This window comes from Myotis nattereri, assembly GCF_964212035.1.
Source record: "Myotis nattereri genome assembly, chromosome: 7".
Classification (NCBI taxonomy): Eukaryota; Metazoa; Chordata; class Mammalia; order Chiroptera; family Vespertilionidae; genus Myotis; species Myotis nattereri.
The window spans coordinates 15,001,865-15,017,793 of NC_138082.1; the positions used below are offsets into that span (position 1 = coordinate 15,001,865).

General features: G+C 47.9%; 1 protein-coding gene across 1 annotated transcript; it reads right to left on the reverse strand.

Annotated features, from left to right (window-relative positions):
- Positions 1 to 7,597: 7,597 nt before the first annotated feature.
- On the reverse strand, positions 7,598 to 11,843 carry LOC308522272 (gamma-crystallin F-like). The gene is made up of 3 exons (XM_081095554.1): positions 10,663 to 11,843; positions 10,337 to 10,579; positions 7,598 to 7,936 (listed from the first exon to the last, which is right to left on the reverse strand). Exons 1-3 carry the CDS (start codon positions 10,669 to 10,671, stop codon positions 7,664 to 7,666), a joined length of 525 nt encoding a protein of 174 aa, XP_080951680.1. The 5' UTR covers positions 10,672 to 11,843; the 3' UTR covers positions 7,598 to 7,663.
- Positions 11,844 to 15,929: the final 4,086 nt, after the last annotated feature.

Genomic DNA, 15,929 nt, shown 5'->3' on the forward strand with positions numbered 1-15,929 from the left:
ACATTATTTGCTTTTTTTTTTTTTTTTTTTTTTTACCACTATGGGTACCAAATCTAGGGAAAGATGAGCGTTGTTTTTTTTTTTTTAAAGGTTTTAGTGGCTATTTGTGGTGCTTTAAATCTTCTAAAAAACAACCTCAACTCTAACTTATGAAAAGGAGAATAATGCGTTGACTACACGGTAACACAATACACAACGCGCAGTAACGATAATGCAGTAGCTATGCCATCAACAGAAGCTCACACAGATTAAAGCCTGATCACACGCCAGGTCCTGTGCTCAATGCTTAACACGCACTATTTACCCTCACAACAACCCTGCCAATCACCTTGCATAATGAGGCTCAGAGAGGCTACAGACCTTACCCCGGGCCTCCTGATTGCTTAGTTGGAAAAACCAGAATTCAAACACAGGTCTGTCTAATCTCAGGGCTTAATTACCAAATGAGACTCTCTAGAGTTTCAATCCTTCCTTTGTTCCTAATTGTACAGAAATTTGAGGATGTTTTGTTTGCCCTATGTGATTATTTTTGAAAGTTTTAAAATACATATATATATTTATTTAAATATATTTTTATTGATTTCAGATAGGAAGGGAGAGGGAGAGAGAGAGAAACAGAAATGATGAGAGAGAATCATTGATCAGCTGCCTCCTGCACGCCCCCTACTGGGATTTGAGCCTATAACCCAGGCAGGTGCCTTGACTGGAATCGAACCTGGAATCTTTCATGCCGCAGAATGATGCTCTATCCACTGAGCCAAACCAGCTAGGGCTTAAAATATATTTTTATTGATTTCAGAGAGGAAGGAAGAGGGAGAGAGAGAGAGGGAAACATCAGTGATGAGAGAGAATCATTGAGTGACTGCCTCCTGCATGCCCCACACTGGAGATTGAGCCCACAACCCGGGCACATGCCCTTGACTGGGAATTGAACCGTGTCCTCCTGGTTCATAGGTCGGCGCTCAACCATGGAGCCATGCAGGCTGGGCTGATTTTTAAAACTTTAAGCCAGTATTAAAAGTCAAGGTGGCGGGAGGATAGTTAACGTCAGAAGGTACAATTCTAGATTTTCATGAAAAGTTGGAAGATCCTGACACCCTGGGCCTTCTTTTCCCCAGGAGGCAGGGGGTATGGCCCGCTGCCCCTAAGGGGCAGGACCATGTGTAGGTGGCCCAGTTCCCTGCGGATGCTCCTGGGGTTCCCTGGGTTCCCTGCATGCATCCCTTCTCCCACTTGTCTGTCCTTTGTCTCTAAGGAAACAGGTCCAATGGCACCAGCCTGCTGAATGCCTTCCCTGGTCCCCTGTGATCTGCAAGTACCCCTGCCCTTCTCCACCCGCCTTCCCAGTGTCTTCCCTGACCCAGGGCCTCCCCCACTCCTGATACCCGCTCCTCCGGCCATGCTGGCTCCTCTCTGCCCGCCAAGGCACCAGGCCCGGCCATAGCTCTGCGTTCACCCTGTCTCAGGCTGTTCTGGTGCTATCAGCGTCCTTCTGCTCTTTCTCAATTGCTAAGTTCTCAGTCTTATTTAAAATCCTTCTCCAAGGTCAGTGCCCCAGGGAGAGAGAAACCCCGCTCTGAGGTTCTCCTTACTTACCCAGGAAGAGTTCGCGGGCTTCTTCTGCGCCTGAAAGCCCTTCACGTCCCCAGCGCCTTCCGGTTAAGTGCATTTTAACTCAAGTGAATTGTGGGTCTGGCTCTCCTCCTGGACTCTGAGCTCCTAAAGGGGAAAGGCCCTTATTCCTCCGAGCATTCCCAGAACCTGCTATGGTGACTGGCAGGTAAGGGCTCGATCAACGGTCAACGCCAGCTCCTTCCCCATTGCTTTAATGGCAGTACCATCTCACCGTCTCTGAAATTCCTCTGCTTAACTCAGCAGCACTGGGACCTGGGATAGAATAGGTGCTCAGTTAAGCCGTGTTGAACTATTGCTTGAGTGAATGCGTGGCTGGCATAGCAGGTCTTCACCTGTGTCTGGGCCCCGTCCCTACTTGCTCAAGCGTCCCAGCTGCCAGCGATACCCGTGGCCTGCAGGCTCTGCCCTTCTAATTATCAAGCCAAGGAGAAAGTGGGCTCCCCAAGACATTAGAAAGGCTGGTGACTTAGGACCCAACACAGGTTACAGCCAGTGGTCCCAGAAGCAATGACCACTGTGTCTCAGTGGTTGGAGCATTAGCCCGCACACCAAAGGGTCTCGGGTTTGATTCCCAGTTAAGGTTTGACCCCCAGCCCCAATCAGGGCACGTGCAGGAGGCAATCAATTAATATTTCTCTCTCACATTGGTGTTTCTCTCTCCCCCCTCCCTCCCACTCTCTCTAAAAATCCATGAGCCCTAGCCAGTTTGGCTCAGTTAAAAGAGCATTGGCCGGTGGACTGAAGGGGCCCAAGTTCGATTCCAGTCAAGGGCATGTACCTCGGTTGCAGACTGATCAGGGCGTATGTGAAGGCAACCCACTGATATGTCTCCTTCACATCAATGTTCCTCTCTCTGTCTCTCTCCCTTCTACTCCCTCTAAAAATCAATGGTAAAATATACTCGGTGAGGATTACCAACAACAATGAAAAGAAGCAACGGGGATGAACAAAATCCCAGATTCCCACTGGACATCAAGCTCTCTGCCCACCAGCCTCCTCTCCCTCGAGCAGGGGTGACATTTGACCGGCGTCCCCTTCTTGCCTGAGTTCCCTGCTGGGCCAGCAGCCCAGTCTGGAGCAGCAGCCCAGCTGGTGTGTTCCTGGCTCCTGGCCAGGTCTCCATGTCCCTCTTTCTCCAGCTCCTGTAATCCCTTTGATTGACGCATCTCTAGGCGCTGCCGGGACGTTGTGCCGCCGCGTCTTGTCTGGTCTGGAACACTGTGAGCACTCAGACCCACCAGCCTGTGTGCTTCTCCCTGGAACTCGGCGGTTCACACAGTCCGTGCTCGTCGGAGGAGGAGCCCTTCTCTGCTCCCTTCCCGCCAGGAACCCCGCGCCTCCCGGGTGTGCTCACTTTTCCGGGCTCATCTCAGCTTCTGCTTCCAGCTGAAGTTTTCTCTTTGTTTTGTCTTCTAAGATCTCAGGCCTCCTAGTCCTGCAAGGAACGAAACTTGCCCTTTTCCAAACAAAAACAACAACAAAAAGTCCATAACATTTTCAACTCAAGATAATTACCAATAATCATATGATACCCACATGGGTTTCCCATTTTTTCTTTTTAAAAAAATTTAACAGAGATACAGAGAACGGATTGATGGTTGCCAGAGGGGAGGGAGGTTGGGAAACTGGGTGAAAAGGTGAAGGGATTGAGAGTTACAAAATAGACACAAGAATGTACAGTGCCGCATAGGGGAATATAGTCAACAATATTGTAGCGCTAGCCGGTTTAGCTCAGTGGATAGAGTGTCGGCCTGCAGATGGAAGGGTCCCAGGTTTGATTCCGATCAAGGGCACGTGGCTTGGTTGCAGGCTCCTCCCCAGCCCAGGCCTGGTCAGGGCACATGCAGGAGGCAACCAATCATTGTGTTTCTCTCATATTGATATTTCTCTCTGTATTTCCCTCTCTCTTCCCCTCTCTCTAAAAATCAATGGAAAAATATTCTCGGGTGAGGAGTAAATAAAAAATATATATTTGTAAAGTATATGATTATCTAACCACTACGCCGCATACCTGAAATTAATACAAAATAATACTGAATGTAAACTGTAATTGAAAAATAAAAAAAAATTTAAATTTTTCAACAGGGAACCCACTCCCATTTCTAAATCCCCATGTCATAGGAGGGGTCCCTGGCTTGCTCTCACAGACTCAAGCTAGCCCCTCCTTCGAAGGGGGCAGAGTGACCCAGCTCCCTCCTGATGAACAAGGCAGTTGGTTGTGGTCCAGCTGCTCTGTCCTCTCTCATCGGGAGCACAGAGACAGGTTCCTGTTACTGGAAAGCATCCTTAACGCTTCCTGGCCGAGGGCAGCTTCCTGGGACATCGCAGCACTTCTTCGCGCTCTTCCCTGTGTAACAGTGCAGGTGATCTTTTGAGAAAGCCCTGGCAATGCCCGATGGTATCATGCTCTGGAACATGAGCGATGGTTTATCAAACCCTTTCCTCCCAGACAAAGCAGGATTGCCAAGGGGTGGGAGGGCAGGGGGGTGGGCGGGGGCGCTCACTGCTGTCTCCGGGCCTGCAAATGTGCTACAAGAATGTTTTTTGGACGCAGGAACTCAGCTAGCCACACCTTTTATCCTCTTGCTGATGATCCCTAAAACGACAGAAATGACAAATCCCGTCTGATTTCTTGAGTGTTACAGGCCTGAACTCTCCCAAGCAGCTGTTTCTCGTTTCAAAGATCCCTCCCTTCTGTTTCCAGTCCTCTAGGTGGGGCCCTTTCTCCGCCTCGCCCTCTGCCCCTTTCCTTCTGGCAAATCACCGCTAGAAATGCCACATCCAGGGAGTACACCAGCTCGGGTCCCCCACCCCACCTTCCTATGCTCCCGCGTGTCCTGGCCCCGCGGAGGGGCTGTGGAATGCGAGGATTCTGCAGTCAGAGAGCCCTGGCTCCGAATCCGGGCCCAGCTCCTGCCGGTCCGGGGCCCCGGATCACTCCATCCCTGTTCTGAACTCACACCCTTGTTGAATGCAGCAGGCGCGCCAGCACCGACCTCCTGTGGTTGTCGGGAAAGGACGGAACCAGCAGAGGGATGTGAATGGTTGGCCCGGCGCCGAGGCGCTGGAAACGCTGTAACTGCGGACGGTTATTATTACGGGCTGCGTGGCAGAAAGAAACGTTGTGGAAACAGCAGGCCGGTCTCCCGGCTGCTGTGCTTTCAGCAGCTGCTCAGCCCCCGCTCGCGGCTGGGCCTGGGCCGGCCACGTGCCAGCAAGGCGGCTCTCCGTGTCCGCAAATAGATTCCAGATGCTCAAAGAGTCGCAGTGTTTTCCCGGGCCATAAGCCTCGGCGGAGAATCACCTCAGCGGCGACTGGCACTCCACAGGGCCAATTAGGATTTATCTCTGCCATTATAATTGTGTGTGTTGTACCACATGGGGAATTTTTTTGTTGGCCCCTGAGCCAATAGAGATGTTAAAATTGATGGCTCCAATGAGGAGGGGGCAGGAAAGCGGGCTCTTCCCACCGTGTCTGGGTTTTTAAAAGCTCCCCGGAGGGTGGCAGTTACACTGAACCCTCATTAGCCCGGGGCAAGCTGAGCGACAGCAGTCTCAGGGTCCCGGCTTTTGTCATTAGGCGCGCACCAGCTTGCTTCCTGTGTCTCTCCCCTCCTCGCGCCCTCCCTTTGAGCATTTTCTTACTTTCTGGGTACCACGAGGTGTTCCAGACTCATCTTGTCTTTTTCTCTGCTCCTGCCCTGGAATGAATCACTTCTCCTTGGGAGCCCTGGTTTCTTTTATTGGAGAATGATGCTTAGATTAAAGCAGAAACACACTACTGTTTTCCTTGTCGCCACATACAATACTCTGAACACGTCTATTTTCTGGCCATCACATGTGTGGAGGTTTTTCTCTACCTCAAGCAATTCTTTTTTTAAAAATGTTTTTATTGATTTGAGAGAGAGAGAGAGAGAGAGAACATAAATCAGCTGCCTCCTGCAACCTGAGCATGTGATCTGACTGGGAATCGAACTGGTGACCTCTGGGTGCCCGGGATGACATACAACCAACTGAGCCACACCAGCGAGGGCTACACTTCGAGCAATTCTGTGCTGGCTCATGGAGACTCTGATGGTAAGACAGTTTAGAATGGGCTAGTTTGAGTTCATGGAATGAAAAGATATTGAGATTAAGACAGGATTTATCTTATTTTCTAAGCCAGGACCCTGAGAGGGAGAGGCAGGTGGCCACAAAGTCTGAGGGCGAGGGAGAGGATACATTTCAAAGCTGGAGTGTCCGGGATGCTCTGGGGCCTGGGCTGCCTGGCAGCGCTCCCCTTCCAGGTAGGACACATGGTCGAGGTGTTCTGGAATGCTTAGCAAAGCCCAGAGGATAGAAGGACACGAACTATATTGCTGAGCTACATCAACAATTCTCACCTTTCAGACCAGAGTAAGCTGGGAGCAGGAGAGTTCAGGCAGAGACAAACATCACTCGGAGGATACTGTTCAAGGCACCCTCAAGACACACAGCTTGGGTGTTATTCTAAAGAGCCGAGGTTGTGGCTTTTATTTTTTATTTTTTTATTATCCTCACCCAAGGATATTTTTTCCATTGATTTTTAGAGAGAGTGGAGGGAGAGGGAGAGACAGAAACGCCGATGTGAAAGAGACACATTGATTGGTTGTGGCTTTTAAAGGCAAGGATGGGGGCAGTGGAGGGGGCACTGTTATTATCTGCCTACTGCTTGTCATCTCCGAATACGCTTAGATTGATCTGGGATATTTTAAGACCCGTGAGATGAGAGAGGGGTAGAGGAACACAGGAAGTTAGGCAATGAGATTTGGACCAGGCATCCTTTTGTCTTCTAAAGGATATTAATGAAGACATCTGTAAAGCAACTCATATCCTGTACATACAATGAGAAGAAAAATGTGAAGTGTATAAAAAAGAGTTGGAATCACAAGTGAACAGGAGTTGAACTAGAAGGTGAAGAGAGGAAATATTTGAACGAGAGTGGGGTCCATCTTGCTCATGAACCCAAAGGCTCACACGTTAGAAGTGGATCTGTCAGGTGCTGAGGTGGAGGAAGAAGACAAGAGGCTCTGCTACAGGCCCAGCCGCTCGAAAGGGCCACCCCAGCCAGGGAACACCCAACAACTGTCAGGCCGCTCTCCGGCTTCCTTTATGAAATGCTTACGATGTGTCACGGAGCCCTCAAAACAATATTTACCCTTGCTCAATGAGCGCTTTGGCTAAATTGTAAGTATGCTCTGAATACACTGCATAGCAAGCTATATTTAAAGGTGCAAAAGAATCTCTTACCATTCATGATTTTGGAAAAGGCTTTTAAACCACTCTTACCTTCCTTCTGGGTGGAGAGAAAGGGAAGCATCCATGTGAGAAACATAGATCGGCTGCCTCCCGCATGCACCGTGACCCGGGAATTGAACCCCCAAGCTACATACAAGCCCTGACCGGGAACTGAACCTGCCACCTTTGGGTGTAAGGCAGCGGTTCTCAACCTGTGGGTCGAGACCCCTTTGGGGGGGTTGAACAACCCTTTCACAGGGGTCGCCTAAGACCATTGGAAAACACATATATAATTACAGATTGTTTTTGTGCTTAATCACTATGCTTTAATTATGTTCAATTTGTAACAATGAAATTGGGGGTCACCACAGCATGAGGAGCTGTATTAAAGGGTCGCGGCATCAGGAAGACTGAGAACCACGGGTGTAAGGGATGATGCTCCAACCAACTGAACTGCACCGAACAGGGCTCTTACCCCAAATTTCCCAAATTAGGAAGTGAAAGCACAGCAATGCTAAGTAGCTTGCCCGGTCACCTAGAGCTGGGACATGGACTTGACCCAGGCATTCTGGCCCCAGAGGCTGTGCTCTGAACTGCTCCCCACACCACCCTTTCCTCTAATACGTGTAAGAAAGTGCACATTATTCCAGCTTGATTTTTGCTGAGCCCTTCGAAGGAGCCTGAAAGGAAAACAGGACTGCATGGCTGCATGAAACACACAGGAAATAGTTTATTAGCTTCCAGAGGGAGGAAAGGGTAGAGGAAAAACCTTTCAATAGAAATCCGTGGCCCTCCTCAGGGAGCCCACTCGGGTGCTGGCGGCCCCCCAGTCGTGGGAGCGCCTGTATTCCCCCGGCTGCAGCAGGTACTGCCGCCCCCGGTAGCTGGGCATCTCGTAGAGGACCCAGCAGCCCTCCAGCACGCTGCAGGAGTGGACCTCCTGGAAGTGCAGGCGGTCCTGGAGAGAGGAGCAGTCCTCCGTGATCTCCACCATCTGGCCTCTGCAGTCCTCCCTCTCGTACAGTCTGATCCTGTGGGAGCTGCTCTGTGGATTCAGCAATCGGCCAACGAGGAAAAGTCAGAAAACCCAGCCGGTAGCAACCAATCCCACACAGCTCTGGGGGGGGGGGGGGGTGGTGGTGGACATGTCTTTATCTTTTCTGTATCAAAGCTGAACACGTTAAAGAGAGACTTCCGCTACCAGGGCTGCTGTGTACAGTTGGAGAGGTTGTACACCCTAAAACTCAAAAAGTCAGTATTCATGGAGACCATGATATGAATGGTGCTCCCTAGAGTTTTTTGGGGCATAACCTATATCGACCACACATGCTGGCTCTATTTAGAACCATCCTTTTTTTTAAAAAAAAAAAAAATCACCTAAGGGTATGTATAGAGGGAGGAAGCGGGGAAAGAGAGAGAAAAACATCAATGTAAGGAATGATACTCCAACCAACTGAATCATTCGGCCAGAGCTTTAGTACCATTTTTAAATAACACTTTTATATATTTGGTTTGCTCTCTCCTTCATAGACTTATGGTCTTCTGGGGCTCTGCATACTGGATGATATAAAATAATAAAAAATAAAAAGACAAATATATCACTGCCAAATGGCATTATTTTGACTCTTTTTTAAAAAGAGTTCATTATATTTATTTTTTTAAATTTGTTTTTATTGGTTTCAGAGAGAGGAAGGGGGAGGGGGAAGGGGAGAGGAACAGACACATCAATGATGAGAGAGAATCATTGATGGGCTGCCTCCTGCACAACCCCTCCTGGGGATCAAGCCCACAACCAGGCCATGTGTCTGGTCTGGGAATCGAACCATGATCTCTGGGTTCATAGGTTGATCTCAACCATTGAGCCACACCAGCCAGGTATTATTTTGACTCTTGACAGTATTATAAGAGGCTAGGGACAGAAAAAGTCAAATTGCTTTCCCCAAAGTCAGGCACAGACTGGTGGCAATTATGCATAGGCAATTCCTTAATATCTTCCTTTCTATGTTAAGTCCTGTTACTCTTAAAATTTTGACAAGTGGGCACCATCATAAAGATTAGGTTTCTGTTCTCAGCTCTAATATATGTTCCGGCAAAACCGTTTTAGGTAATTAATACAAATGGAAGCTCAAGATCATGAAAGAGGCCTTTACAGATCAAGAGATTATAAAACCTTTGGAGAAATGGAAAGGTAAGCGGTTAGTGCTGGGCCAATCCTGTCTTTCCTTGAGCCCTTGTTCTTTTATCTGCTTGTTCCTACCCAGCAGGTACCCATTCAGCGTCTTCCTTCTTCCACCATGAAATCCTCTTTGCCACGGAGGGCTCTCATCAGCAATTCATTCTGCCGAATAAAAGACTGTGATAATGCATCTTCCGAGGTCCGTAAAGGACTCACAGGTACGTTTCCTAATTTGATCCTGGCACCTGTGGAGCAACATTATCAGCCTTTTCCTCTTTCATTGGAAACGAAGGCCAGAGCTTGCAGTCTGTGATCAGAAGAGCCAGGGCTGCAAAGGGTGTGCCCCGATTTCCAGGCTCCTCATGGCAGTCTGGGTCCGATCAAGGCATTAGACCCTGGGAGGGGGTTTCAAACTTCACAAAAGTGGTACATTTCCCCCAAGACTCTGTCATAGTCAAATCAGAGGATCCCTAAGGGTGGAATTCAGGCTGCTGGGGCGTGGTTCGGGTAAAGAGGGCTTGGCAGGAGCTGTTGGAAACACGTTGTTGGTGACCTGTTTTGCCCAATCAAAAGGCAGGACTGGAGGGGCCCTTGACATTCATAACAATAGTTTCTATTTGGGGGGAGGAGTGGCTTGTCATGTGTAAGATAAGTTGCTTTCATCCTCATGAGAACTGTAGGAATTAGTGACTCCCAGTGGGCCCATTTTACAGATGAGGAAAAGAGAGAAACGGTTCCAGGCACTACCCTAAGGCCGCCTGGTAGTAAGGAGTTGCTCAGTCACCATCTGTGGGTCTCGACACTCTGAACAATATTGCACCGTACTTTTGCCCAATGGAGGTCAATTTAATTTTAACAAAGTGAAATAAAATTTTCAATTAAAAGCCATCCATCACAGCCCAGCCAACGTGGTTTGGTGGTTGAGCCCTGACCTATAAACCAGGAGGTCTCGGTTTGATTACTGGTCAAGGCACATTCCCCGCTTGCAGGCTCCATCCCCAGTGGGGGATCGTGCTGGAGGCAGCCCATCAAGGATTCTCTCTCATCATTGATGTTCCTATCCCTCTCCCCCTCTCCCTTCCTCTCTCTGAAAAAAAAAAAAAAAAAATTTAAAAAAGCATTGCATCACATAATTTTTCAATGGAAGAAACCTTAAAGATATTAATAAAGGGAAAGGGAACATTGCAGCCAGGAAAAGCAGACTGCGGCCCTGCAGGGTGAGGAGCGGAGGTGTGACTGGAGGGCGCAGAGGGACCCGGACGGACTCACCTGGGGGATGAGGCGGCAGGAGCGGACCGCGTCGCTGAGGCCCAGCCACTGCTGGTGGTCGGGGTAGTCGCCGCGCCGCAGGAAGTACTGGGGGCCCTGGTAGTCGGGGCGCTCGTAGAGCATCCAGCAGCCGCTGTCCACGCGGATGGAGTTGCAGCGGCTGAGGTAGGGCTGCAGGTTGGGGTGGTCGCTGCTGCACTCGAAGCGGCGGCCCTGGAAGCCGCGGTCCTCGTAGAAGGTGATCTGCAAGGAAGGGGAGGAGATGCTCAGCGGCCCGGGCCCCGCCGGGTCTGCAGGGGCCCCGCCGGCCTGCGCGCCCGGCTCACCTTCCCCATGGCTGGCGGACGGACGTGCCGGTCGGTGGATGGGCGGCAGCGGGCAGCGGGTCTATATCGCAGCCGGCTGCTGCGTTGGCAGGAACAGCAAGCACAAAAGGGCAATTCGTGTTCGCTTTGTTCTCTTTGCTGTCATAGTCCAGGGGCCTTATTGTGGGTGTTGGTCCCATTCTCTCTGGAGTATTCGGGTTGCTATTATTGGTTGATGCTGTGGAGTGTATTTGGGGAAAAAAAAAAGTCTTTGGGGGCATTGTCTATTTAATAATAGAAGTGGAGCTTCAGCCTTTTTGTATATAGTCTACACTGTTGTTTGTATAGGTTGGGGGAAACAAAAAAGTGTACATGGGAGAGGGGAAAAAAAGGCAGGGCCTTCTTATGTGAAATAATCTGTAAGAAGGATCTTACTGCTCATGTGCAACATCGAATACTAATTACCAGGAAGAAAATGACTTTAACTGAGTGCTGAATTTCAAATTAGTCCTTTAAGACAACTTCCTCCCTAAAGAGGATAGGAAATTGGGATGTTGACCCAGGGAGTTCATAGGGTTTCACGCTTTCAGCGTGGTAAGCAAACAAACAGAACCGCACGAACACAGCAAGCCCGGAGCTTCGGTGTTGGGTCTGGTTTTCATTTTGTTGCAGCCACACGGGGAAGTAGACGAGGATTAGATGTGTTATCTTGGCTAATTGTGAGTTAAAGGGGATTAAGCTGTAAAATGCTTAACCTCAGAAAGACGAACTAAAAGGGACATTTCTAAGTTTATGGAAATAAAGACAAAGTAATATGTTTAAAACAAAACAAAAAATAGATGGCCTACTAGATCCTTAAAAAATAAAACCAAATTCCCAAGAAATGGTTTCTGGAGGGATCTAGATGCACCTTTGTTCTCTGGGGGACTAGAGGGCAGGAGGCTTTTGACTCACAGGAAATTCGTTACAGGGGCCCCAGAGCCCCAGCTGGAATGGGGTGGGTGGTGGGATGAAGATCTATCTAGAGCTGGGACGCTGGGAAGACTTGAGGAAGTATTTCTCGGCCTGGCACTGCAGTGGAAGATGCCCGGTGCCTTTAGCCTCTTTCATGTTCAAAGAATTACCCCGAATCCTATGTTGTCTCTTGGAAATGCTTTGTCCTGACTTGGGTCATCAATCTTTGTTAAGTCGAGATTTATTCATTAAACACCAACTGTGTACAATATGATGAGTTCAGTACTTGTTATTCACTACATAAAGGCATGTGTTTCCAAAGTTACTTATAGTGAAAAATAAGCAGCCAGAATCTAAAGAATAAAAACCATCATTTTAATTAAAATTTTAAAAAATAGAATAATTAAAATTTTTTTACATCATCATTTTACTGAGAACTGTTTCTGTGGGAAGAGTGTTGACAGATGAAAACAGTAAAAGATGAGAGAGAACCAAATGCGAAGAGTCCCAGAGGGCTTATCGAGGAGTGTGTGTGTGTGTCGGGGTGGGGGGGAGTCTGTGGGGACCACCACCTCCGCTGACCAGTTACAACTGAAATTTAAGATACATCTGGGACACTGAAACAAGGGACTTTGAGCTTGTTTTTTCATAAACTAAGAAGAAAGAAGGTTTTATTTCAGCCTGGGGGTGGGGGTGGGGGAGGGGGAAAACCCTACCCTTCTCATAGAACTGAAAAATGTATGGCTTGGGCCAAGATGTGGCTTGATTTCAATGCTCTCCAGACAATTCTGGGAGTGACAAATGTGAGTTAGACCTAAGCTCCAGGTTGTACTTAGTGTGCTGAGTGAACATACGTTAAGACCGGAGAATCCTTACACCTGCAGCATAGGAGCAGCGCTCCATGCTAGTTGTCAGGAATGACTGGCGGGGACTGTCTTTGGAGGGAGAACAGGAGATAAGGAACAGGATCTCTGTTGTCTGAGCTCCAGTCCAGGAAGTAAGTAACCCTTTGTCACTCCCTAAACATTCAGGTGGTTTCAAGCAAAAGTGAAGGAAAAAGAAACTAGTTCAGGTTAGGAGTTTGCTGCATGCAGGGCAATGGTTCATGTAATTGGAGTAAATAGTCTACAAAATGACGTATCTGAGAAATAGCACTTTCTTATTTTCTATAATTCAAAATAGTTTATGAATCTAAGTCTTATTTCTCTCCACTGGGATGGAGAGAAAATTTAATATTAGTCATTGTTGGGTTTCTTCTCCTCTCTTTCCAAGCTTCAGGCTTCATGGTTGGGTTCTGTGGGCTCACATGAAACCAGGGAATTTCATGGGGTTAGACTTAGAGGATTCGTGGGGGACTACTGTGATGTTCATTGTTTGTGGCTCTTCCCAGTTTTCACAATGAGAACTGGTAACCCCGAGGGCTGTGGACCTGGAGATGTGTTTTACTTGGTTTAGATATTTCTTTTTTTGTAATTTTTTAAAACATTTTTTTATTTGTTTCAGAGAGGAAGAGAGAGGGAGAGAGAGAAATATCAATGATGAGAGAGAATCATGATCAATTGCCTCCTGCATGACCCACACTGAGGATTGAGCCCACAACCCGGACATGTGACCTCCTGGTTCATAGGTTGATGCTCAACCACTGAGCCATGCTGGCGCGGCTGTTTCTGTAATGTTTTGGGTTAGTCCACACTTTCCCTTCACTCCCCATCACTCCTTCTTGTCTTATAGGAGGCTGTTGCACTTATTTACATCATCTCCCTGGCCCCTGAAGGTATTGAGGGCAATCGCAAACAAGAGTTTTCGAACTCTACTCAGTTTCTATCAGTTTTTACCAAATGAAAACAAAAAACTGTACATCAAAGTTCGCAAGCATTATCTCTTGGTCTGAACTATACTGTATTAGCAACTTGTGTGTTTGGGGGTTAAAAATCTCCTTTTGTAAATGGTTGTTTTATTTTTCTTTTATAAAAGAATGTACAAATAGATGGTGCTTACATTTGTTTTACATTTGTGTCGTTTTGTTTTTAATTTTAAATGACCTTGGCGTCATTAAAATTGGTGATCCTATGTTGGTCCCCATTGGTCTGGGAAATCTAAAATACTGAGAACCACTTGATTTAAAGAATATGAAAAATATAGCGAACATTTTTATGGGGGATCTGTTTGTTATAAGGCTTGAAAATCCTACCCTAGGGTTATTTCAGAAATTATTCCTCCATTGAACTCCCCACATTAGGGCCAGCATAGCAGTTAAGAACCTGGAACAAACCTGAGCTACAGTCTCATCCTTTCCTCTTCTAACTGTGGGACCCTGTCCGTGTTATTTAATTTAACTTAATCTCAGTTTTTTCACAGGTGTTGTAAGTAATAGATTTAATTTGTCTAGTGTATAAGCTACTTGGATCAAGCTAATTTTTTCACTTTCAAGATAATGTTTCTTATACATAAGCCAAGTCATTATGCTGTACATTGAAAACTTTTACCGTGGTGTATGTCAGTTCTATCTCAAAACTGGAAAATATATAGTGTTCTTCATTAAATACTAGATAGTTTTACAACTGTTGTACTCTGCCACATGACATTTCCATTTTAACTGAAGTAGTATGACTCAAGCTTCTTCATCCTTATCTGCCATTAACTGTCATCCATCGTTATTATTCTCAGAACCCTTTACGGAAGTAAAGGCACAAACTGAAGGTAAAAAATGTGGTTGGAGGCTGGTTTCTCACATTCCTCTTTTGAAATTCTAAGGAAGAAAACGGCCATTTCATGCTGGGTTGCAAGCTCATTGTAATTTTGCATGAGAGAAAATAAGTCATTTACAAAATGTTTGTATTGTTATTAGAATTTCTCTTCCTGAGAAGATTTATATGTGAGTCTCAAGCCCTCTTGGCACAGAAGCTTTTGTAGTTCTGGGTCATTGTTAAAATGTCTCCAAAGCAAGAGGGGGACATTGTAAAATTCATTTTGCTAGTACCCTAAGACCAGTGGGCTAGACAGAAGAATAAAGGGGCAGAAAGGAGGAGAGGGAGGGTGGTGGTGGAAGGAGGGGCAAACAGAAAGGAAGACAGTGAGAGGAGGAAGTGGTAGAGAATTGGTGAGCAGCTTTTTTCTGGCCTCCAGTTCCCCAGCCGAAAGGACAAAGGCAGAGTGGCTGCTCCTGTGTGACCCTTTGTCTCTTGTGGCAAGGACAGCTTTTATTTCTATTCACAGGAAACTATTTTCATTGGAGGTGTTTTTCCAAAGGAGGAAAAAAAAGTTTCACCAAAAAGTTGGGTGTGTAAGGATAAATGTGTATGTCCTACCAAGAAAACACTTGTCCCCCCCAAAAAATGTTAAGGAATGAAAACATATATTATGTGAAATATGTAAATAAATATTGCTCCATTCATTTCCCCTAGTAGGTTATTACAGGACTAGAGGCCTGGTGCCCAAAAATTTGTGCACTCGGGGGGAGGGGGTCCCTCAGCCCGGCCTGTGCCCTGTCGTAGTCTGGGACCCCTCGGGGGATGACCACTTGCTGGCTTAGGCCTGGTCCCCAGGGGATTGGACCTAAGCTGGCAATCAGACATCCCTCTGGCAGCCTGGCAGCCCTCGGGGGATGTCCACTTGCCAGCGGGGAGCAGGCCTAAACTGCAGTCGGACATCCTTAGCGCTGCTGAGGAGGCAGGAGAGGCTCCCACCACCACCGCTGTACTGGCAGCCATCAGCCTGGCTTGTGGCTGAGCAGAGCTCCTCCCATGTGAGAGTGCCCTGACCACCGGAGGGCAGCTCCTGCATTGAGTGTCTGCCCCCTGGTGGTCAGTGTGTGTCATAGTGACCAGTTATTCCCAGTCTTTCTGCTGTTAGGGTCAGTTTGCATATTACCCTTTTACTATATAGGATAGAGGCCTGGTGCACAGGTGGGGGTCTGGCTGGTTTGCCCTGAAGGGTGTCCTGGATCAGGGTGGGGGTCCCGCTTGGGTGCCTGGCCAGCCTGGATGAGGGGCTGATGGCTGTTTGCAGCTGGTCACACCACCCTCAGGGTGGGGGTCCCCACTGGGGTGCCTGGCCAGTCTGGGTGAGGGGCTGAAGGCCGTTTTCAGGCTGGTGGGCGACTGAAGCTCCCAACTTCTCCTTTTTTTCTTTCTTTTTTTCATTCTGGGATTTATTTACCTTCTATGGCTGTCACTGGAGCTGAGAGCCGGCTCCAGCTCTGAGGCCCAGCTCCAGCTTGAGGCCTCAGCTGCTGAAAGCAGGTCTCTGGGGTTTGTTTGGCTTCTACAATTGAAACACTGTTGCAGCTCCAGCTCTGAGACCTCGGCTGACTGAAAGCAGGTATCTGGGGTTTG